Source organism: Etheostoma spectabile, chromosome 6 (genome assembly GCF_008692095.1).
Source record: "Etheostoma spectabile isolate EspeVRDwgs_2016 chromosome 6, UIUC_Espe_1.0, whole genome shotgun sequence".
Classification (NCBI taxonomy): Eukaryota; Metazoa; Chordata; class Actinopteri; order Perciformes; family Percidae; genus Etheostoma; species Etheostoma spectabile.
Window position 1 is genome coordinate 16,329,465 of NC_045738.1, and position 24,334 is coordinate 16,353,798.

General features: G+C 38.0%; 1 protein-coding gene and 1 long non-coding RNA gene across 4 annotated transcripts in view; both read left to right on the forward strand.

Annotated features, from left to right (window-relative positions):
• LOC116691178 (membrane-spanning 4-domains subfamily A member 8) overlaps positions 1-22,339 on the forward strand; it is a 23,401-nt gene extending 1,062 nt beyond the window's left edge. The window contains exons 2-8 of one of the 3 annotated variants that reach the window (XM_032518561.1): positions 3,800-3,994; positions 5,239-5,361; positions 6,692-6,748; positions 7,267-7,482; positions 8,939-9,061; positions 10,176-10,214; positions 21,899-22,339. In XM_032518561.1, coding sequence (XP_032374452.1) covers positions 3,818-3,994; positions 5,239-5,361; positions 6,692-6,748; positions 7,267-7,482; positions 8,939-9,061; positions 10,176-10,214; positions 21,899-21,925 — 762 coding nt within the window. In that variant the 5' untranslated portion in view covers positions 3,800-3,817 and the 3' untranslated portion in view covers positions 21,926-22,339. Of the gene's footprint in view, positions 1-576; positions 658-3,799; positions 3,995-5,238; positions 5,362-6,691; positions 6,749-7,266; positions 7,483-8,938; positions 9,062-10,175; positions 10,334-21,898 lie in introns of those variants that run through there. The other 2 variants (XM_032518562.1, XM_032518559.1) reach the window with 2 other exon arrangements.
• Positions 22,340-22,972: 633 nt separating this feature from the next.
• The window catches only part of LOC116691373 (uncharacterized), a 1,774-nt gene continuing 412 nt past the window's right edge, over positions 22,973-24,334 (forward strand). The window contains exon 1 of the long non-coding RNA XR_004332467.1: positions 22,973-23,034. This is a non-coding gene — a long non-coding RNA (uncharacterized LOC116691373). The remainder of the gene's footprint in view (positions 23,035-24,334) is intronic.

A 24,334-nucleotide genomic window follows, 5' to 3' on the forward strand; every position in this document is an offset into this window, starting at 1 on the left:
CAGTTTGATGTGCAACTTAATATAGGCCTATGTAGGGGGTTCCTGCTCACCTCTCTTTCCTGCTCTAGAACTTCAGCATAGTACTTCCCCAAAGTTTGGGGAATCATAAGAGAGATGTGTAAAAGAAAAGGGACAATCAAAACCGCAGAGCTTGTGGTATCCTGAGTTCTTAGTATGGGTCAAGCGTTTCATTGTATCACCTCCTCATTGATGTGAATTGTTACTCAATAAATTTGCATCTTTGTGTCTTTGTATTTAGTTGTGCTGCCTAAAAGGGCTCCTTATCAATAATTTGTTGGGATAAGTATATTTCCTTTTAAAGTAAAAATACCACATATATATACATATATATATATACTACGCTCCTTGATATTCTGAATGCTTCTTACACATAGGCCATGTATGAAGTTGTGATGTGATTTATGTCGTATGAATACTAAGAATAAAAACAATCAACGCTGATTATTCACATTTCTTATTGTGTTTAGCGAAATAACCAACAAAGGGTTAAGTTCCTTTATGTTTTCCAGGTGCTGGGAGGTACTTCTGGTAACTCTCTGTTCTTGCTGGTTTCAGAACAATAACTGCGCAAAAGTGTTAAAGACTTTGTCAGGCGGATCATTCGTTCTGTTTTTTCTTCAACTCTGACACAAACATGTAAGTAGTTTTGTCATGTTTGATTACGTTTATAAAAGACCCTAATTCAATTATTAGGGTCTAAGCCAATCCATATTATTGTCCTGTCTGCAGCCTTAGGGAATCTTTAGCCTAAAGCCTATAAAGTGTGTTTTTAGAAACTTATCAGGAGATAAAAATGTGTATCTCAGGCGAATATTAACTAAAGTCTCTCAGGCGAATATTAACTAAAGTAAAGATTTAATCGGATGGCGTACGGCAGATGTTTATTATTAAATCATAGACAGTAAAGTTAATAGACACAACCCCGCCGTAGACTTCCCAATGAGTCCAGTGGAGTCTGTTGGAAGCAGTTTTCCGGTGATAGGTGAGCATTAGAGAGTGTAGGTATATGTTAGGAGATAACATATCTACAGGCTAATTTTTGCTAAATAAAATGCTATTCAACATTAGTTATTAAACAGCTAATGTGAGTCAAAACTGAGCTTCTCCTGCCTGTAGGCTACGGTAATTTGCGACACATGAGTCACGTGGTAACACTACCGTTAGACTATTTTTTACAAAATCGTCTGCTACGGAGCCATAACGTGAGATACAAGGTAGTGGAGTAGTTTTATACATTGTCGTGTTTCTTTAAATAAACCATAGACAAACAGTCTATTATACTATATTAATGTATTGTATTATGTATGTTAATGAATTGCAGATACAATTAAAAAAAGATAATTGATTTTTGGAATTCTGTGAATCGATTTTGAATCGGTAGAGCTTGAATCGCGATTCAAATAGATTTTTTTGCACAACACCATTTAAAACGTCAAAGACCCCTGCTCTGGACCTTCAGTATTGGACTTCCCTAAAGTTTGGGAATCATAAGAGACAGATGTGAAAAAAGGAACAATAAAACCGCATAGCTTGCAATATCATGGGTTCTTTGTATGAGTTGAGCTCTAAAAATGCTGAATTGTGCAATTTCTAAGATGTAAGGCTACTTTATTAGATCTTTCCAGCCTGGTAAATGCCACTTCCCTAGTTTAATATGAGGGCTTTGTGTTGGAAACTTAGCATCTTGAGCCTAATCAGACATATCCCTGATTATTTTGACAGAGACTGGGACTCCAGGTTAACAAGATTAACTATTAAATTCCATTGTGATTCTGTGAGAACTCACAGATCCAGTTTCTCTTTTTTAATCTTTCCCTTAACATTTAAAGGAATCTACATGTATATGTGTGTTCAAACATGGCTTCTGGAAAGAAAATAAAGGATAAAATATGAATTACTAAACAGACATTAATTAAGAAGTTCCCCATACTTCAGAATTACTCAGCACATTCGCCAGGAGTCATTCTTGATGCCTATCATCTCAAATATATCTTTCAGATAAGGCCAAATGATGATTGGGAATGTCTTGCTGCTTGTCTGCTCAATCTCTGTGATCTCAGTATATGATCTCTCTGTGATCTCTTAGATTAGGACTGTAGTTAAAGCTGATTCTGGTTTCCAACTTTGCCCCAGGTGTGTCTGTTAAAACACGGACAGAGACAACTTCTCTCTTTTGATACTTTATTACAGTCAAGTAAACACGGCATGGGTAGCTCTGCTATGGCTGTGTTTGTGTGTTTTTTTAATTAAATATATAACATTGTAGGCTACCATGCACAATGCAAATGAATAATATATATGCTAGCAAATAATAACAATAAACCCAATATTAATTACAGTATCTAAATTTAGTGTAACTACTGTAGCATGTAAATAATGCACCTAAAACACAAATGTGAGCAAAGGCGTTCAACAATCGCCATTATATGGAATCAACAGCCAGTTGTAACTTAGCTAACAGGTGAAGAACACAAACAAACAAAATTACAAGCTAACTTACTTTAAACTTGCAAAAATTATAGACCAATACAACAAAAGGCTTATATGAGTTGACAACATAAGTTATACGACTTACAGTTTGGATGCACACACACAATTTCAACTGATTATCCTCCGGACAGCCAGTCGCCTCCAAAATAAATCGTAAAGTAAAAATATCTGAAAAATCTACTTGAGTAGGGAAGGCACGGGATGAGGAGGAGGAAGGAGATGCAAGCTAGTCTCGTTTGTTTAAAAATACTTTTAATATCAACAAGAAGTAACGTCACCCAACATCGCTTAGAGCACCTTTAACTGTAAGTCTGCAAAGCCTAAGGAGTGATACTACCAAGGAAATACCTAGGAAGTCTAGGAAGCACTAAAATAGGGCTGTCAGACCATTCAAAATCACAACTTAATTTTGTAATTAATAATAATCAATTTTTTTCAGGCTTTAGATTCCAATTTATCAACACACATGACATTTCTGTAAGAAACAAGAGAATATATGTAGTTTTTAAATAATAAATTACTATAATAGTTACCATCAATCATCCCCAATTATTATGATTCACTTTTTTATTCACAATTGCGGAAACTGTGCTGTGCACATCATGTTTAACCACCCGTGTTGTGACAGTTAGAGATTTGGCAGTGGGCTTATGTCATAGAACCAAGGAATTGTAGGACCCACATGCAGAGACAAGGTAGTGAGCTTGAAGATTTAATAAACGAAATCCCTACAAACACAACGTGCTAAATGCAGCAAGGTAATCCAAAACATGGTAGTAGTCAAGAACAGGAAACACAGGAAACAGGAACACAGAGACATACAGGACAGACTAACACACAGAACTCCAAAACAGACCAACAATGACCTGACAACAGACAAGGGAAACACGGAGACTAAATACACAAGGTTAATGAGATAACGGGAGACAGGTGAGATAAGGGCTGGGAAACAGGTGAACAACATCAGACAATCACAAGGGCGGGAAAACCAACAGACAGGAAGTCAGACAAGACAAGACAGAAAACAGACTTCAAAATAAAACAGGAACAAGAGAAAAATACACAACCATGACAGCTTACCTTGAAAATCCCTCCCAGATTAAGGACCAAATCAGCCATTTTACACAGCCGTGGACCAGTGGGTCTGGGGGAATGGAGCACAAATCAGCACACATGCTTTAACGTTGAGATTCAGCAAAAAGTCATTTAAAGGTCAAAGAATCAGCAACATCAGCCATGACCTGATACAGTAAGATTTAAAATTTCTTTACGCTCTTGTTTCTTTCAGTCTACAGGAGCAGGCAGGATGTCTGTGACCATGACCAAGGGCGATGGAATCCCAGTGTTCACTGTGACCTCTGACCCCGAAAGTGTTTACCCTCCTCTGTGCCAAATCCTCAAAAACCTTTGCTACAGCCCGGTGTGCTGCTCTGTGTCTGAGCACCTGAGAAGGGTCCAGAGAAGTTCTCAGTCCGTACTGGGGGTGAGTTGCAACCTTTATATGCTTTGAAGTTGCCCTGTGAACTTCAGCTTTAAAGCTTTTGTATGCTACACTGCATTTTTTATTCAGTACTTTTTCATTCCCGACTTAATTCTGATTTCAACTTTGAGTAAATAATCTATTTTTGTGGAATAATTCAACAGTGTGGCAATTTTCAGTGAAGTAAAAACGGAAGTGCCAAAAACTGCAGTTCCTGGAATGGCTACTTTAGGCTGGCTCCAAAAGGGAGTCAAAATCCAGAGACCCCCGCGTTAAAATGCTCTACTTCACAGCACCAGTGAACATGTTTACGGCCTGGTACAAAAAACAGTTTTGTGTCTCTATAGCTATTTTTCCCCATTATGAAAACTGTGCAGAGAGTGAGTTTTTTTTAATTATAACTCAACCCTTTAAATTATATTCAGGTTTAAAGTTATGCATAATAAAGGGTGTGGCGCTTTGAGTGACAGGCGGCTGCCATCACAAGAGGCAAGCATAGAGAGCCAAAGTCCCGCCCTTTCCGTTTTACTCCATGGGACCTATCTTCATGGGACCCGATTTATAATGTTTTTTTATCTCTTTTGATACTTCTGCCTTTGTCTTGGAAGAAGACGGTAAAGCTTGCCAAGGAGACAGCCATATTTCTCTGGTGACGTGTATTGAGACTTCTTTAAGTCAAGTCGTTTATCTCTAAAAATGTACACACATCAATTGTGGAATGCATGGCACAATTCCAACCGGACCAAAAAATAGTTTGATCTGTCATCGACTCCCATTCATATTTTTTTTCGAAAGATAGGGCCCATGGACCTGAAATAGAAAGATGTGACTTTGGCTCACTGTAGACTGAAGGCTTCATTCTACTGTATCAGCTGAATCCACAATCGACCTCTTTGCCCAGTTTTGCTCACAGCCAGATCCAGCGGGATCCGCTCACTTCTTTAAATTTCTGCCAAAAATGTTATTGTCGTAATCACATTACAGTCACATTTTTCAAAGGTTTTTCCATTACACTCCCACGGCTCTGTATCTGCCTTGGAGCTCCAGGTAACGTTATATTTAAATAGGAAAGCTTTATTTAAATTCATAAAGCACGCAAAAACACTACGAAACTATGAGGGAAAGTGATCCAATATAACAAAATTTGCTGCACTTGGGTGCTCTCCAGTTACCCTGAACAGTGTCACCTGAGAACTGCAGTTATACTGTACATGTGTCAGCTGTTCATGCTGTTTCCTCCTCCACAGGCTCTGCACATTATGGTTGGGCTGCTCAACATCGGCCTTGGAACGATACTCTTTTGCTTTGACAGGATGTACTTTTGGTCCCAGATAAATTCAATCGGATTTCCTTTTTGGCTTGGTGGATTGGTAAGAAAGAAACTTTTGCATTTGTTCTTTTGTGTCATAACTAATGTCCAATATAATTTTCTTCACAACATGTACATCTTTAAACTTCCAAGTCTTTTCCAAAGTTAGAGTACAACAAATAGACAAATACAACGTTAGAACTTGTGTCAAGGTTTCCTTCCTGAGGACACGTATCTTGTAAGACTGTTTGTCTTGTTTTATATTCTTGTTTTATGCATTTAGGTCCAAGCCTTTTCATGACAAATCATGACAACTTGGGGCTGTTCAGATGGTTCCTAGGAGAATCACCTAACAGCTGTTCTGATCTGGGACATTGTAACTTAAGACTGATCTTACTTTGCCAAATGATATAAAATTCACTACAGATTTGTGAGTCCAATCCAAGCGTATTTTAACTGATCGGTATTAACTAAGCTTTTTGACGTTGGACTACCTTTCAAAATTCTGGATATTGTTATTGGACATCTTAGTCTCTTAAAGCCGTTTTATGTGCTGAATCAACGGTGTACTCCCGCAGACCTCTCTGCGTCTACGCCGGACCCTACGCCGTAGCCTGACACGCACCTCTCCAAAAATGTAACTACACATCGCGGCAACCCACGTCTCTCGGCCGTGGCTTGGTAGCGTTGCATTTCCCCCGACTCATTTCCTGGTTCTCCTTCTCCAAAAACAACATGAAATCAAGGAGAGGATTAACTTTTCCTGTTAAAGATGTCTCATCATGGTCAGAAAGCACAAGGGAGACACTTTGTTTCCCTCACTATGACTCTGAATTCAATACTTATATCTTCTTCCTCTAACACACACCCCCCCCCACACACACATGCCGGCTCAGCGTGCACACCAGCGCACAAGTATAGACATCAGGCCACTTACGTCGGCTACAGTGAAAGCTCTGTGTGGAGCCACCACGGAAGCATAACACGGCCTTAAGTTCTAAGATGACATTGATCGGTACCGGTTGCTTTGGCTCTTGTCTGCCAGTGTGATTGATGATGAGGGTTACCTAGTTTCCTTCTTGATATTAGTAAATGTATAATATTCTTCTGTAGTTGAGTTCTTAACATCTCAAACAGTTGTCTTTTGTCCTCTCATACAACTAACGGTAGTCAAAAGATGTTAATACACTGGCCCACAGCGGCCAATGTTATGTGACCCTGTCAGGATGATGCTGGACTTTACATGATGAGGGTTACCTAGTTTCCTTCTTCATGCTCCAAATGCTGTTCACTCAGTCAAAGATACTGTGAATGACATTTATGAATTTTAGTGTTTGTTCAGAAGAATGGAAGTTTCAATATTTTTTTTTCTTTTGTGCTTTTTTCTCTAGTTTATTTTGTTTGGCACCATTGACATTTTGTCTGAGAAGTACCCCAGTCCATGTCTGGTAAGTAGTTCATCCTCATGTTATCTTGAAAGTACTTTATTTATATTGTCATCTTACATTTTTGGTTTAGTTCAAGACAAGTAAAATGGAGGCCAGTTTTGTTCTTGGTGCAGACTATACAAACCTGCTATATATACATATATATATATATATATATATATAAATATATATATATACATATATATAATTTCCTTTTTCTACCCATTTAGGGATTTATTTACCTATTTGCGTATATAGGTAGTAATACATGTTTATATTTATGTCTCAGCAGGTATAGTTGTATTTACTTTTTTTTTAATTTTATTAATTTATTTTTCAGTACTTTTTCTTATCTTAAGGGGGGGGGGGGGAGTATAAGGTAATGTTGGTTTCGAACAGTGTTCATCATATAAAGTGTAAAGTCTGAAAGAAAGTAACCAGCCACACAGCTGTTATTAGTGTAAAGGGTAAGATAGTCTGTGGCTTTTAAATTCCATGAGTATTTATTCTAATATTTACTATTATGTCTTTTATTTTAGGTCATCATCAATGTGATCCTGAGTCACGCAGGAGTTGCTTTTGCCATCACAGGCATTGTACTCTACAGCATATATATGACAACCATTCACATGTTGTGGATGTGTAGGAATTACGACGATGATTACTATTCATCCTACAGGAGACAGACTACAACTCCCTCTCCTGAGCAGGACATCATGAAGGAGAAATGCTTGGAGGTCAAAGAACTGATTCTGGTAAGTGTGGAAAATGTCATCTCAGCCGTCAAGATACAAGTTGTACAAACTCAAGAGTGGAAAATAGAGGGCTTTAATTATTATTCATATTAATTATAATTTGTCCACCAAAAAATCAGTCAACAATTTTAGATTAATCATTGTTAATTTGTCCCCATCAAACAAAAATGGCAAAACCAAGCTGGTTTCAACTTCTGAAATGTGAGGATTTGCAGCTTTTCTGTTTTATATGATTGTAAACTGAATATTTTAACTCGTGGTTGGACAAAACAAGCAATTTAACGACGTTACCTAGGGCTCAGGGGAAAGTGTGATTGGCTATTTCATTTATTTATATATATTTTACAATTTCAGACACTTTATTTAAAAAAATGATTTATTGGTTTCACAAAGAATACAAAAAAGACAGTAATATAACATTTTCTGGAAGTGTGGTTATCAATCATTGCTGTTTCAGAGTAATATGTTAGTAATATTATTATTATTATAAGTACGCTATTCCATGCCTTGAGTAAATAACCAATCAGATATCCTGATGACTTAATGCTGTTTTATTGATATGTAGATGGACGTCAAATAAAGCAGTAGTATCCTGCACATCATTACTGTGTAGAGGTCATATATTGTATTGTTTTAGTATTTATTAATTGGCTGTTGTCTGGAAGCCAAATGAGCCCTCGGAGATGTGAAAGCTTTAATCTACTCCAAGAGTAACAATACAATACAAGTCTGTGTGTTCAGGAGCAGATAAACCAGGATGGGATGCTCTATAGATACAAATGCATGCAAGCTATCAAAAGGTGTAGCAAAATACTGTGTTACAGTAGAAAACTCCCTGCTGGACCGATGAGCCTACGTCACTCCTTGGATTCACGCATTTGTGCACATGCACACATGCATGCGTTATGTACAGTTTATATTTATATATTGTGTATTTCTTTATGTTACAGAAAACCACACCCAACTACACAAACATATAATGCAAGCAACAAGCACTGTATTCACTGCTGGATTTGAAAGTCAAAAAATCTGTTAAACTACAACAAAGGTTGCAGCGACTCACTTACCGGAGTACATAGCCAGCTCGGGTACATAGCCCGACTTCACAGGCACCATTTGGTAACAGATATCAAAATAAAGCTTGCTATTCAGCGTGATTAAAGACATTTGCAGTGGAATTACATGCAACTCCTAATCAGATCACAGAACTTGATTGGTCACAAAATATGTTGTAACAAGTGACTTGTTATTCATAATTATGAGATGAGATTTCCATTTTGCTTCTGTAATTTGTCGCAGCCCAAAATAAAATTTTATTAAAAATACAAAAAATAAGCCATACTTTAATGAAGCGGGTCAAGTAAGTACCAATTATACTAATTTCATTAACTCTACACAGACAAACAAATGTGTTTGCAGATTTTAATGCTAACTCTGCTTCTTTGTGTTCAACCAGATGCTTTTGAGAAGCATAAGCGCTGTGCTGATTGTCCTGTCAACCCTGGAGCTCTGCCTCTCCATCAGCTCTGCCGTCATGGCGATCAAGGCTCTAGAGAGAAGTCAGAAGGGAGAAAAGGAGGTAGAGTTTAGTAAAATTACGTTTCACTGTTCATCCAGGATGACTGAAAACAACCACTTTATTTCTTTGTTGTTTAAATGTTGTGTCAACAGGGCCACAAGGTTCTGGTCGTAATTTCAAATTTCCAACTTTTAGGAGGCCACCTTTCAAATTGTCTGCCTGGTGGATTTAGTTGTGGATTCGCTGTTTTCCCCCCTATTTCCAGTCTTAAGCCCTTGGATCAGGAGGAGAGGCTGTCCCACAAAAGCAGCGCTCTGTGCCTGTCCGTACACACCTGTAGCTCCACAAAACTGCTTCGCTAGTTCCATCGTGTTGTAACTAAGACATCTGTTTTATTCAATAGCATGATTGACATGCTGTTTAGTTAAAAAACATTGAAAACACCAACGTACGAAAACATAACGTACCAGACACAAGCTTTTATTTTGAAAAGCAGAAGCTTGCAGACAGCATGCAGCCTGGATGGCACAAGATGGGAGGTCTCAAGGCTGCAGCCATACTTGACTCAAAAATCCTTTTCGGTCCCGGTGATTATTTGTGAAATTGTCTTGTGAAATTGTTGTGAAACAGTCCCTAACCCTAATAGGCTCAATATCTTCTCCAGCAGGGACACAAGCATGTAGTCCGCCATTGTTGTTGTTGTTGTTGTTGTTGTTGTTGTTGTTATGAGATGTTGTCGTGGGATAAGAGGTCGAAAGCTAGAGGTCGAGGGGTGTGGCGATGACATCAACGATATGTAATCATGCGGCTTTGCCATCCAAACGAAGGCACAACGGCAGCATTTTAATTTTTTGTCACCTTGGGAACAGGTTTTTAAACAATTGCGTCTTCAGGCCATGCGTTCACAGGATTTGTTTGGACAATCGGCCAAAACGATGCAATACATGCGTTTACACCAAAAAGCGTTTCCGTGTGGACGGCCCTTAAATTTTACAATATTAAAAAGAGTAATAACAGAAACATCAACAAAAATAATTATTCAACAGTCTATTCCTGTAGGAAATAGGACAGCAGTACAGTTTTACAGTGTTTGTAATGTGTAAATATGTTCTTAAAGATCTGAGAATGTTTGTTCCTTTTTATCGACCTTACAATGTTTTTCTTCATTGTTTAGAAGACCGGGGACCCAGAACTCTACAAACCACTGCTGGAGGAAGTCACCAGTAACCCCACAGTCTGAATGGAAATATCTGCTTTGTGCTCTGAGCTACCACGTATAATCCTGTGCATTTATACCATTGACTGTATATCTATGTAATGTCAATGATTTAGTCAAATTCAGGGGTATGCTTAAAAATACTTATATATAGCACTTATATTTGTATGTTTTTCTATAGAATAATGTGCCTTAGGGGTCAGCTTGTGTAGGTAAAAGGGAAGTCATGGAATGTGAGTATGTGACATTGAAGAAATATAGGGTTTTTTGTTTATATTTTACAATATTAAGTCATGTTAAAAAAAGTCATCAATGTTGATTGTTTGTGCTTCTGTGTACTTTATGATAAACCTTAAAGCCAGACACGACAATGTAATCAGTTTAATAACTAGTTGTGTTCTTTGTGTACGAATAATAAACCGTTATCATTAAAGTACTTGTATTATGCTTTTTGGCTTTTCCCTTTCTTTCATTGTGTTATTTCTTTTTTTGTGCATGTTAGCCAGCCAGTGTCTCCTGCTAGACAGATACCCTAGACCAGACATCGACAGGGTATCCTCCAAAGTATTGTCAATTTTATTTTAAAGTTTTTTTCATCAACTTTAATGTCTTTACATAATTGTAACGTGTTAGCAAATTATAAATCCCCACTGATGATAGACTTACTGGCCTATTGGTAAGGTAGTCACTAAAGTAGCCATCCACGGATACAGGTAATTCTAAAATTTACTGTGCCACATGTATGTGTAACATTAAAAGATGATGCATGAAATTATGCCAACAATTATTGTTTTAATAGCTTGGTATTCTATGCAAAAAAGGTGTGTGTGTGTGTGTGTATATACACATATATATATATATATATATATATATATATATATATATATATATACACACTGTATACAAAGGCGTTAGGCTGCCCTACCCTTTATTATAGGCCCAGTTTGATGTGCAACTTAATACAGACCCATAGGTGGTTCCTGCTTCGCCTCAACGTCAAAGACCCTGCTCTAGAACTTCAGTAGTACTTCCCTAAAGTTTGGAGAATCATAAGAGAGATGTGAAAAAGAAAAGGGATGATCAAAACCGCAGAGCTTGTGATATCCTGAGCTCTTAGTATGGGTCAAGCGTTTCATTGTATCACCTCATTGATGTGAATTGTTACTCAGTAATTTTGCATCACACTGTCTTTGTATTTAATAATGCTGCCTTAATGTGCTCCTTATCAATACATTGTTGGAATAAGTAGACTCAGATTTATTAGTTTAGGTAAAGTCCCAATACAACAAATCAAAATCCTCCTTTACAAGTAAAAATACCACATTTCGAATCTTACTTTAATAAAGTACTATTACACATATATACTGTGCTACTTGATATTCTGAATGCTTCTTACACATAGGCCATGTATGAAGTTGTGATGATAACACTATTAGGCTATAGCAAAGATAGAATCAACTTTTAAGGTAGTATTTATACTACCTTAAATTTATTTTAGGTATTTATACTACTATTTATTTTTATTTATTTATTTTGTATTTGTACTACTATACTATGAAGAAAAACAATCAACGTGGAGACATGTCTTTACATGTCTTATTGTGTTTAGCGAATTAATCAACGGGTTAAGTTTCTTTATATTTTCAGGGAGGGAGGTTTTTTGGGGTAACTTGTCCTTTTCCTGTTTCAAAACAATCCTCGAAAAAGCCTACGGATCTTCGTTTGTTTTTTTTTCTCCCACAGACCAACAGGTAATTTTTTTGTCAGTTTTTAAACGTTTGAAAAAGCCCCTTATTTCCCTTAAGCCATCCTTTTATTGTTTGACTGAGCCTTAGAATTAGCCCACAAAAATATATTTTTCTAAATGTTTTTTTGGAAACTTTGGATAAAGTGTGTGGGCTATCTCAGGCGAATAAAACCCAAAGTACAACGTTTTAAATGTACCAAACCCTTTTTTTCCCCGGACTTTCCCATTTTTTTACTAGCCTGCCCGGGGTGGGGGGGGGGGGGGGTTGAAAATTTCATAAAAATGCCCGGTTTTTTCACGGTTTTTCACATAATTTTCAGGGGTAAAAGCTTACTTAAATTTGACTGGGTTTTGCAAAATACTACGGTACTTTTTTGCGAGACATAATTCCCGGAAGGCGGCGACGCACACACACGGGGACAGGCCGACGGGGAGAGCTTGCACGAAAAATGCCAAGCGAAGTGCAGCTTAAAACTGAAAAAAAAAATTTTCCACTCCGTGGGGGTCGGACCAGGGGGAGGGGGAGTGCAGGCCCCTGTGCAAGCTAGAAGCGAATGTTTCTGTCTAGGTCGGGAAAATCTCCAGCTCCCATGGACACCAAAAACCTTCTTATTACGTTAAAAAGGGTTTTCAAGAGGAGGGTTAAGCACGAGAAAGTATTTTTCGAACTTTTTTTAATTTTTTTGAAAAGCTATTTTTTTTACCTTTTTATTTTTTAAAATTAAAGCATTTTTCCCTCTTTAAAGCCTTTCTCTGTTTGGGGCCCCGGACTGAGTGTCCTTTTTTTTGGAAATAAAAATATGGCACCCAAATTTAACAAGCTACGGCGACGTAGCCTACTAGCAAAAAGAAACCCAAAACCCCGCTGAATTTCCCAAAACCCAGGATTTTTTGGAAGCTTTTCCCGGGGAGGGGTGACTTAGAGAGTGTGGTTAGGAGAAAACTACCACACTTTTTAAAAAAAATTTTTAACATTATTTTAGCAGTAATTAATTTTCCCTGTTTTACGGTAATTTGGGCGCCTTAAGTCGGGTTTTAGACCAAGGTTTAGCCTATTTTTTACAAAACTTCTGCTACGGACGACGTGAATAAACGATTTGACCTTTTCCCCTTTCGTGTTTTTAGAATAAACAATAGAAAATAGAGTCTAACGTTTCATATGACGCCAAAGAATGACATCAAAAATGTAAGGGGCGGGGTGGGTTTTACATCAAAGCGTCATAGGGTAGCCTCGCCCACCCCCTTGGAAATTGGTTCAGAGAATGTCTACATTCTTTTTCCCTTTAAAAAAAAAAAATAAGTAGGTTTTGATTATTTGAATGTTTCTACAGCTATAAAAAAAAAATTGTTTTTTTAAATTTTGAATTGATTTTAATCTAAATCTTAAACGCAATTAAAAAATTTTTTTTTTGACACCCTAAAAAACGTAGAGCCCCGCCGGACCTTCGTATTGACTTCCCAAAGTTTAGATCTAAGAGACGGGTTGAAAAAAGGAAAAATTTAAAAACCCGCATACTTAGATCCGAGTTTTTTTTGGGTCAGCTTAAAAAATGCGGAATCGTCAAAGCACAAAAGGGAGGGGAGGGTGGGGAAAACGAAAATATTCTTTTTGTTTAAAAATATTTTAAGTCAAAAAGATGTTATGTCCCCCACATTGTTGGGCATTTTTAACGAAATCAAAAAGCAAGGGTGAACTACTCTAGTATAGTTAGTAGTAGGTGCAATCTCCACCGTAAAGGCGGGAAAAAAAAGGGCCGGGGAACAACGGAAAAATGAGTTCCTGCACTTTCCCAAAAAAAACCCAAACCCAAGTTAAAAAAAAGAAGGGGACCCTAAAACCCTAAATTAGGGCTGTCAGACGTTCAAAATCATTTTTTTTGTAATTATAAAAAAAGTTTTCAGGTTTAGATTCCAAAAAACCCCAATTTTTAAAGACATTTTTGAAATGACAAGAGAATGATTGTTTTTAAATAATACAAATGTTCCTCCCCATCCCAATCAGGGGGTTTCAATTTTTTTAGCCAACTGTGTGTGTACATCTTTTCCCCAACCCATTTTGTAAAAAAACCCAAATTGTAGGCCCACGCGAGAAAGGTGACTTGAAGATTTAATAAAAAATTCTACAACCCCAAGGGTTAAAGCTTAACATAAAAAGGTGTAGTCAAAAACAGGAAACACGGGAAAGCAGAACACAGAGAAGAGGGCAAAACCACAGAACCCCCCCCAAAACGCCCAACAATGACCGACAAAGAAGGGAAACCGGAGTAATAAAAAGGTTAAATGAGAAAGGGGGAGACAGGGAGAAAAGGGGTGGAAACGGGGTGAACCATCGAAAATCCAAGGGGGGGAAACCAAAGGAAGTAACAGAAAAACAAAAAAACAACTTCAAAATAAAACAGGAACAAAGAAAAATACCAACCTGACAGCTTCCCTGAAAAATCCCTCCCATTGGCCCAAAAAGGGCCCATTTTACACACCCGGGACCATATCGGGGGAATAAACAAATCGCACATATTTTAAAAACTTAAAATGAAAAAAGTCTTTTAAAAGGTAAAAGAACGCAAACCCACCCAACCCGATACAGTAAGATTAAAGTTTTTTTCGCTTTTTTTCTTTCAGTCTACAAAGCCCAGGATGTCGTGACCATGACCAAGGGGGAGGAATCAAGGGTTTTTCACTGTGACCTCTGACCCCGAAAGTGTTCCCCTCCCGTCCCAAATCCTTGCTCTGGGGGAGCACCAAAGGGGGTCCAAGAAGTTCTCATCCAGGGGGGGGTTTTACAACCTTTATTGTTTAAATTTCCCCGTGTTCAGCTTAAAGTAATAAAAATAATCTATTTTTGTAATAATTAAACAAGGGAAATTTTTGGTGACCCCCCTAGGCCAAAAAGGGCATTTTCCGGGAATGGTTTGGGGCGGGCCCAAGGGTCAATCCCCATACCCCCCCCGCGTTAAATGCTCTTTTAAAACCCCCCAAAACTTTTACCCCCGGTACAAAATGGTTTTGTCCCTCTATATGGGGCTGCACTTAACGAATTTTATTGCGATCCTTTTTGGACCCCACGATAAAATTTGGGGATAAAGCGATTTTTTTTAAGCGTTTTTCTAGAACGCCCGGGTTTTTGCAAAGCCAATTCCCGCCCCATAAAGCCTTGCTCTGAGCCAGTCAAAGTTCCTGCACCCCGGCAGATTTTCTGGAGACAGCCGGGAAGAGTACGGAGGAAAACTAAAGATACCCTGGGTAATTCCCCTAAAGGGTTTACCAGTTCCCATAACCCCACATTTTGTCCCATTTGTTTTTTTCAAAACCAGGAATGCTTTTCGTCTTTAGTTTAAGGGTAGCGTCTTTTAGCTTTTAGTTTTCTGGGCGCCCGGTCTATCCCCCTCGCTCCGCTGAAATCTGTTTATGGATATGGTTTTTTGCGTTACTGCCCCCTTTTGTTAAAAAGCCGTGCCTGTGTTTGGATCTTTTCTACTCTTCAGTTTACTCCTCTCCTTTCCTCCGCGCCCCCGCCACCAGCGGCCGCCGCCCCTTCGGGTTAGCGTTTGTCCCATTTTAATTTTTTCTTCAAGTTTAATTTTTAAATTATGGGGGGGCAAACCTGTATTTTTCCCTTTTTCCGCAAAACTTTTACGCGGCCGCACGGGAAGAACCAGAAATTTTTTTGAATGCAGCAAACTTCGTTTTAGACACAGCGGTGAACGGGCTGCTGTCCCAAACCTGGACCAGGACCAGAATTGCCCACCCAAAAATTATATTTTTAAAAAAAGCAGCGGTGAAATACAACTTTAATAAAACGAGTGTGTACCCCTTTGACCCTGGGGGCCCCGGGCAAAATGATCCCGTCTCCTGTGGTGCGCCACACACTCCCCTCGCAGTTATAAAACCTTTGTGACATAAATTTTTTTGGTTAAACAAAAAAATAATCGGAGAAAAATCGCGATAAAAATTTTTTGATCAAAAATCGCGTATCATTTGGCCAAAAAAAATCGTGACCCTCCCTTATGTTTTTTCCCCTTTTTGACAACGTCAAGGGGGGAATTTTTTTTATGAAACTCAACCCTTTAAATTATATTCAGTTTAAAAGTTAAATTAAGATTTGGGCGCTTGGGTACGGTGCTGCTTTCCAAGTGCGCATAAGAGCCGAAGTCCCCCCTTTTTCCCGTTTGCCCTATGGGGCCTATGTTCGAAAAAAAATTTAACAGTGGCAAATTTAAAAACAACTTTTTTTTGTCCCCCTCGACTTGTCCTTGGTTCCTAGATGTTTTTTAAATAAAAAAAGTTTTCATTTACAAATGGGCCCGTTTTTTGCAAATGTGGGAAAATGTAATTAAAGGGCTACAAAGGGCCCTCCCTACCTGAACACCACATTTCCCCCCCATCCCCCACGGTAGCGCAGCTCTTGAATGACCCTTTATTTCTATCTCTTTTTTTTACTTCGCCTTGTCTGGAAAAAGACGGGAAAGCCAAAAAGGATCTAAAAATTTTTTTTATTATGTCATAAAAAAGCCAAGAAAATGGAAAAAAACCCAAAAAAACATCAAAAGACAGATGCAAAATTGATTTTTTTCCCTCTTTTTACTTTCAAAAAAACAGAAAAAAAAAAAAAAATGCGTTGCAAAGTTGGGACCCCTCGGTTAATACCCTTTTACCCCCCTTTTTGGGAAGTATCAAGCTTTAACGCTTCTTGAGCCACCAAGGTCTTTCAAATTTTTAAGTATCTCGCCCCTTCACCCTTTCCAAAAATATTCCATTCTTCGGAATTTGGGGTGTACCACTGCCTTTTTTGTTACCCTGATTTTTTAATTTTGTTGAGTTTTGGAGTTGTGAAGGCCCGGAAAAATTCAGTTTCGCCTCTTTATTAACCCTGTGATTTTTTAGGTGTGTTTGGAATTTTTCCTTTGTAGAAGCCATTCTCTTTAACTTTATTTTTTTTAAAGTTGGCATCAGTTAAGTCCAAAATTTGCTGAACTTTATTGAAAGTTTTTTCCCTTTTTCCCCGTAAATTTCCTTATCCACTGGTGCAAAAACAAGCCCCAAAAATATTTACCCCCCCCCCCCCCCATTTAAAAGTTGGGCCGAGGTTAAATTTTTTAATTTGGTCCTTTTTTCCAAAATTTGTTTTGGGGGCCAAAAATTCTTTTTACCCTCATCGGGGCCCCAGAAATTTTTCCCCAATGCATAGGCTTTTCATTGTTCTTTCAAACTTCAAAAGCAATTTTTTTGGGAGGGCGTAAAATGGGGTTTTTTTCTGATACTCTTCCATGAAGACCTATAAAATCATTTTTTTAAAAAATGGGAAATTCCAAAAGGACCCCAAAAAAATTTTTTTCTCTCATTTTCTCCAGTCAATGCAAATAACTGTTTGTCTTGTTGTAATCAACTTTTAAACTGATCAAGGAAAAAATATGTATCATAATTTTTTTTAACTTCCCATAACGAAGGTTTATTTTCCCGCCTCAGCCCACCCCCACAATTACCTCTTTTCCGATTTTCCCACAGCCGAACCCCCACCCTATAATAACAAAACTTGATTGCTAACACATTCAGTCACATTTTTCTTTGTATCGCCTGGGGGCTCCAGTAAATTATATTTTTTTAGGAAAAAATTTTTTTAAAATAATAAAGCCGCAAAAAAACCCAGGAACTATCGGGGAAAGGTTTAAAAAAAAAACATTTTCGCTCATAGGTGCTCTCCATTCCCTAAACAGTGTCACCCGGAACTGCAGTTTTTCGTACATGTGGCGCTTTCAGGTTTCCCCCCCAAGTCCACATTTTGGGGGTTTCAAAATCGGGTTGGAAAGTACCCTTGGGGATGGGAAGGGGATGGATTTATGGCGGATTTCCTTTTGGCTTTTTGGGGGATTTAAAAAGATCGGCATTTTTTTCTTTTGTGTCATAAAATTTAAAGTCCAATTAATTTTATTTACAAAATTACACTCCCCAAACCTTTCCCCCAAGTTAGGGAAAACAAATACAACTTTCAACTTGTATCATTGTTTCTGAGTTTTTGTTTCCCTTTTTTTTGGTAGTTTGGTTTTCTGTTTGCCGGTCTTGTTTTTCTTCCCCGTCTGTTTTTTTCCCCAACCCTTTGATTGTTTTTTCACCTGTTTTTAGACCGTCCGGGGTTTTGTTTTTCCTTTTGTTTTGTCCTTTGTCTTACTTTTTCGGGTCTTTTTACTTGTTAGGCTGTGTGGGGTCTGTGTTGGGGCCCCGTGTTTTGCGTTTGGTTTAGGTTTTTGTTTGTGCCTGCCGGCACCCTTTCCCGGGACACGTATCTTTTAAACTTTTTTTTTTTTTAAAAACCTTCAAAGCTTTGGGCCAAACCTTTCTTTTTTGACAAGACTTCCGTACAACCCCCGTCTGGACCTCAGCGTTTTCTGATCTCTCAGTTGTTGGGGGTATAAAAAAGGGCAGGGGGGAATACAGGGCAGGTGGTGACTTTTTGGGGGGGGTCTGGAAGAATACCTGCTGCGAACTTTTAAAACCAGAGACGGATGGCTTTTGGGGGAAGGAAAGGCTCCCAATCCTTTTCATTGGAGAAATTGGGGTGGGTTTGGGGGTAAGTACCCTTTGGGGTTTAAATCGCAGCGGCTAAAATGGAAATCAACACACTGCGTTTACAAGAAGGGGAGACACTCTTTTTCCTGGGGAAGGGGATCCTTTAACGTGTGCAGCAGAATGTTGGAGATGTTTAAACCCGTTTTTGGGCCCTTTTTTTTCCCTCGCCTCTGCTGGGGGACGCTCGGAGCCGGGAACACAAACAACGAACAAATGACGAAGGTGGCTCATTTGGCTGCTAACGGACACTCTTAAGCTGGTGGAGGGGCTACTGAAAAACGTATCTATCCCCGATAACCCCGGCCCCCCTTCCCCCCCCAGGTCCACAAGAGCTCCTTCCCAAGAGGTCCGACAGCTTTAGTGTCCCGCCCCCCCACAGAAAAACATTTCCTACCCCAAAGGGAATAAAAAAAAGACTAAAACCTCCAAACCCTATCAACTTGCACAATGCTTTCGTTCTCTACGTTCATCAATAATTTTTTTATGTATTTTTCCTTTATTTTTTGTAATTCTTGGGCTGGTCTATATTTTTGCTGAACACAGGAAAATTTTCCCTTTTTGAATCAATAAAATCTACAAATTATGAAACTTTGGGGTGTTGTTGGTTCCCAAAGGGGAAAAACTTGCTTTTCTCTATGGGCATTGTAAATTAAGATGTCTCACGTAATTTCCAAAGACCAATGGTCCATCAAGCGTATTTAACTGCTTTTAAGTAGTATTTGATGTTGGGCTACCTAAAAAATTTGAATTTAATTGACATCTTGATTCTTAAGCTGCTTTTGTTCTCGTCGACGGTGTACCGCTGCAACCCCTCGGGGCACGCCCGGGCCCACCGACTCACCTCTCTAAAAATTTAAAATTTTTCTCTTTGGGCCCTGGCTTGGTAGCGTTGCATTTTCCCCCCCACCATTTTCCCGGTTTCCTTCCTAAAAAAAAACATGGAAAAAAGGAAGGGGGCCTTTTTGTTAGAGAGTCTCCCCGTGGCAAAAACCAGGGGAAAACCTTTTTTTTCATTGACTCAGGTCTACTTTCACCCCCCCCGTTGTTCGGTGGCTCCCAAAAGGTTCACTAATTTAAAAAACTGTGAAGCATTTTTTGATTGTTTTTGTTTGGAAAAATAGTTTTTAATTGTTTTTTCTTGTTTTTTTTCTCTAGTTTATTTTTTTTGGCACCTGGGTTTTTTCTGAGAAGTCCCCCCTCCCGTCTGTGAGTATAAAGTTATTTTGAAAGACTTTTTTTTTTTTGTCATCTTTCTTTTTCTTTTTTTATTCAAGTAAAAAAAATGGGGCTATTTTTTTTTGGGGGAAGACTAAACCCACTTTTCTCACTTTAAAACAGTCGAGTATTTTATTGGAAAAAAGGCTAAGGTTTAGGGTTTTTCTCCAAGGCCTTTTTAACAGGTTGCGGTGTTTTTAAAGTAACCACCCCACCTTATTTTTTCTGACGGTGTGGTGTGGTTTTGGGTTTTTGTAGATTCCCCTTTTTTTACTCTTTAGGGGGTTTATTTTTAGGTGCGTAATGGAACACTGTGTTATAGGGGCATAGGGAATTTGTATTTACTTTATTTTTCATTTTTAAATACCCTTTTTATCTTTAAAGGGGGGGGTGAGGATTGAGGGGTTTTTGGTTTGAACGTTTTTATCATAAAATGTAAGTTTTACTCAAAGAAAAAAGGGAAAAAACGGGGAATGTCGGGTATAAGCATAGCATAAACTGAAAAAAATCCCCCACACATGTTTGTGTAAACGGGAAGTAGTCTGGGGCTTTAAAATTTCCCAAATATTTATTCAAATTTCTATTATTTTTTATTTTTTGGGCCTCAATGGGATCCGAACTACGGATTGGGATTTCCTGCGGATGATCTACGCGTAATACGTCCCATTTACATGGGGAGTTAGGGAAATTTCAAAGTGTTACTATTTATCCACAGAAAAACCCCACAAAATCCCTCTCCGCGGACTATGAAGGGAAAAAGCTTGGAGGTCAAGAAGACTTGGGAAGGGGGGAAAAGTCACCACCGTCAAAACAAGTTGACAAACCATTTGAAAATAGAGGGTTTTAATTTTTATTGTTGAAAATAATTTTTCCCACCAAAATCGTCCATTTTATTGCAATTTTTTGTTTTTTGTCACTACAACTAAAAAGGCAAACCCAAACTGAAAAGGAAGCTTCGAAAAGGAATTTCAGCTTTTTTTTTTATATATTTTAAACTGAATATTTTAAAATTTAAAAAAAACTTTGTTTGACAAAAAAGAATTTAAGACTTACCCAGGGCGGAATTGCTTTTTCATTTATTTATTTTTATCCAAATTCAAATTTTATTAAAAAAAATTTTTATTGGGTTTTTCAAAGAAAATGAAAACCTAATATAAAATTTTCTGGAAGTGAGGTATCCCAAAAGTTGTTGGGGAAATTGGGATTATTATTATTTTTATTTTTATTTAAATTTTTATACCTATTCCCTGCCCTGGTAAATACCAAAAGATTCATGAGATTAAAGGGTTTTATTTTATTTTGGAGTGAAAAAAAAACACGGATTAAAAACATTTTGGGATTTATTTCATGCAACCCTAACAGACACAGAATCTAATGTCACAAAAGGTTTTAAACAAGGGGCTTTTTGGGGGCATAATTAGAAGAGATTTCATTTTTAACTTTTGAAAAATCCTTCTATAATTTTCGCAACCCAAAAAGTCATTAAAAAAAACAAAAAAAAAAGCAAGGGTCAAAATAATACCCAATTTAAATAATTTTATTTAAATCTACAAGACAAAAAGTGTTTACAGATTTTAAAGCAACTCGCTTCTTTGTGTCAACCAGGCTTTGAGAAACATCGCTGTGCTGATTGTCCCCAACCCCGGGGGGGCTGCCTTTCCTCACTCTGCCGTCTGCGATAAGGCCAAAAAGGGGAGCAAAGGGAGAAAAGGTAATTTTGTAAAATTTGTTTTTCTGTTAAAATGTTGTTTACAGGTTGGGAAAAACCACTTCATTTTTTTGTTGTTTAAAAGTGTCAACGGGGACAAGGTTCTGAATGCTGGTCGAATCTCCATTTCCAACTTTTTGGGTGCCACCTTTCCAAAAGTTTATGGTGGTTTGTTGGACATCGGCCAAAACGATGCAAAACAGGGGTTAAACAAAAAACGTTTCCGGGTGGACGGCCCTTAAATTTTACAATTTAAAAAGAGAATAAAGAAAACTCAAAAAAAATAAATTCAAAATCTATTCCTGTAGGAAAAAGGGCAGCAGACAGTTTTACAGGTTGGGGGGAAAATATGTTCTTAAAGATTTAAAGTTTTTCTTTTTATCGCCCCTTTCAAAGTTTTTCTTCATTTTTGAAAACCGGGGGCCCCAACTCTACAAACCACTGCTGGAGGAAGTCACCAGTAACCCCACAGTCTGAATGGAAATATCTGCTTTGTGCTCTGAGCTACCACGTATAATCCTGTGCATTTATACCATTGACTGTATATCTATGTAATGTCAATGATTTAGTCAAATTCAGGTGGTATGCTTAAAAATACTTATATATAGCACTTATATTTTGTATGATTTTCTATAGAATAATGTGCCTTATGGTCAGCTTGTGTAGGTAAAAGGGAAGTTCATGAATGTGAGTATGTGACATTGATAGAAATATACGGTTTTTGTTTACTATTTTACAATATTAAGTCATGTTAAAAAAAGTCATCAATGTTGATTGTTTGTGCTTCTGCTGTGTACTTTTTGAAAAACCTTAAAGCCAGACATGACAATGTAATCAGTTTAATAACTAGTTGTGTTCTCTGTGTACGAATAATAAACCGTAATCATTAAAGTACTCATATTTTTCTGTTTGGTTATTCCCTTCCCTTCATTGTGTTGTATCTCTTTTGTGCAGTCCACCCCAAAGGGAATTACCATCTCCAACAGAAAACACTGTTCACCAACTCCTCCAAACAGCTCTTTTGTAGTCCAGCCTTCACTTCCACGATTACCGCACATCACTTTGTATCATGTTACAATGCTCGCCTAGCTGCTAGGTATAAGGGCACGCCCTTATACTCTGCTTCTGACTGGCTAGTAGTCCTTACCGGGGAACTGCGCATGTGCGAATCCCAACAAAGCTTCAAAAAAAATAAAAACACTGAACCAAATGAAAAACCTTTATGTACTCACCCCCTGACCTAATGTTCCTCTACATTAACTTGGTGTTATAATGCAGATTGGGGAGTGAATCAATAAAAATAGTAGCCTCTGTGGCATTGTCTTGGCAACTTTTAATATCACTTTGTGGTGAAAAAAGTCTAATTTTCACTGCAAGTCTTTGATTGTATTATTTAATTGTGGCATTGCAACTTTTTCTTAAGCTTCTTCCAGCCCTGCTTATTGCTTGAAGTTTGTGGAAATGAGGCTTTTATTTTGAAGAAATCTACTAGTGGATGGGAAGTGACATTGCTGTTGCTGATTATGAACATGGGCTGCTGGCAGAATAACCAGACTGTCACAGGTACAGCATCAAACCATAAACAGGTGAGTTCTCAACACAAAGACAAATAGCCTAAAGGAGACAAGGTGTTGAGTGAGTTCTGAAATGTTTATTTTTTTTAAAGTTTGCCAAAATTAAATTATTTTATACTGTTTTTGTGGTGAAAGAAGTAAGATATGGTGATGGAACATCTCAAAAAGTGGTTTAGAAAAAAACACTTTTAATTAAAACAGAAAGTGGAGGATTTCTGAGATAGTTTTTGCTTAAAGTGCCCATATTATGAAAAACAAAATCACTTTTCCTGGGATTTGGGGTGTTATTCTGTGTCTCTGGTGCTTCCACACGCATACAAACTTGGAAAACAAATCCATGCTGTTCGGAATGAGATACACTTTTTGAATGTCCTCTGCCTTCAGTCTCTGGGTGAGCTGTTCAAAATATGCACGGCTTTCTGTATAAATAGCCGAGACGAGGTGGTTAACTGTAGCATGCTAGCGCTAGCTTGTTGTCAATGGCAAAACACTGCTACGACACACACTAGTTCACCATAATCTACAAAAGAACTACTTCCATGTCCCTGTTCTGGAGGTATATCTCTCGTTTAGCTAATCCGGCCTTGTACAGACCAAAGTTGGAAAAAGAGTTATCTAGCTGATGTGATCTTACCTAGCTAATGCGCATGTGCAACTCCCAACAAAAATAGTAAAGAAGTGAGATGTCTCACTCTGTAGCTAAAACAGAGACCTAAACACACAGGGTGAAAAGAGGAGCTGCAGCCATCTTACAACACAAGTGCAGTATACCACAAATATGGTGTTTTTTGAAAATGAAGCTATGCAAACCTATTCTGGTACAACCTCAAAATACAATTATGAGCATAATATGGACGCTTTAATATTAAGAACAAGAAAAAATACCCAACCAGCTTCTAGATAATGAAACGTTCATAGTTTGTATGTCTTTGCAAAAGGTTCAATGGATTTAGCGCTAAATTTAAATGTTATATAAGTACACCCTACAACAATGTGTTTGTGGCTAATACACCTCCGTAGAGAAAGCTTAATAAGCAAGTGTAACACTGAGACACACACTGTGCTTTTACTTTGGCAGCTAAACCCTCTGAAGCATATTTCAGAGTCACTAATTAAAGAAGTTCCAGCGAGGGACAATAAGTGTAATCTTCACAGCCATGATACACCTGCATATTTTTTGGATTTGGATTTGATAGAGCTGTTGATAAATACCAGTGACTTTCTGTTTACTTTGGCAGTTGCCAAAAAGACATTAAACCGAAAGACATTCTCCATTCTCTTACACACACACACACACACACACACACACACA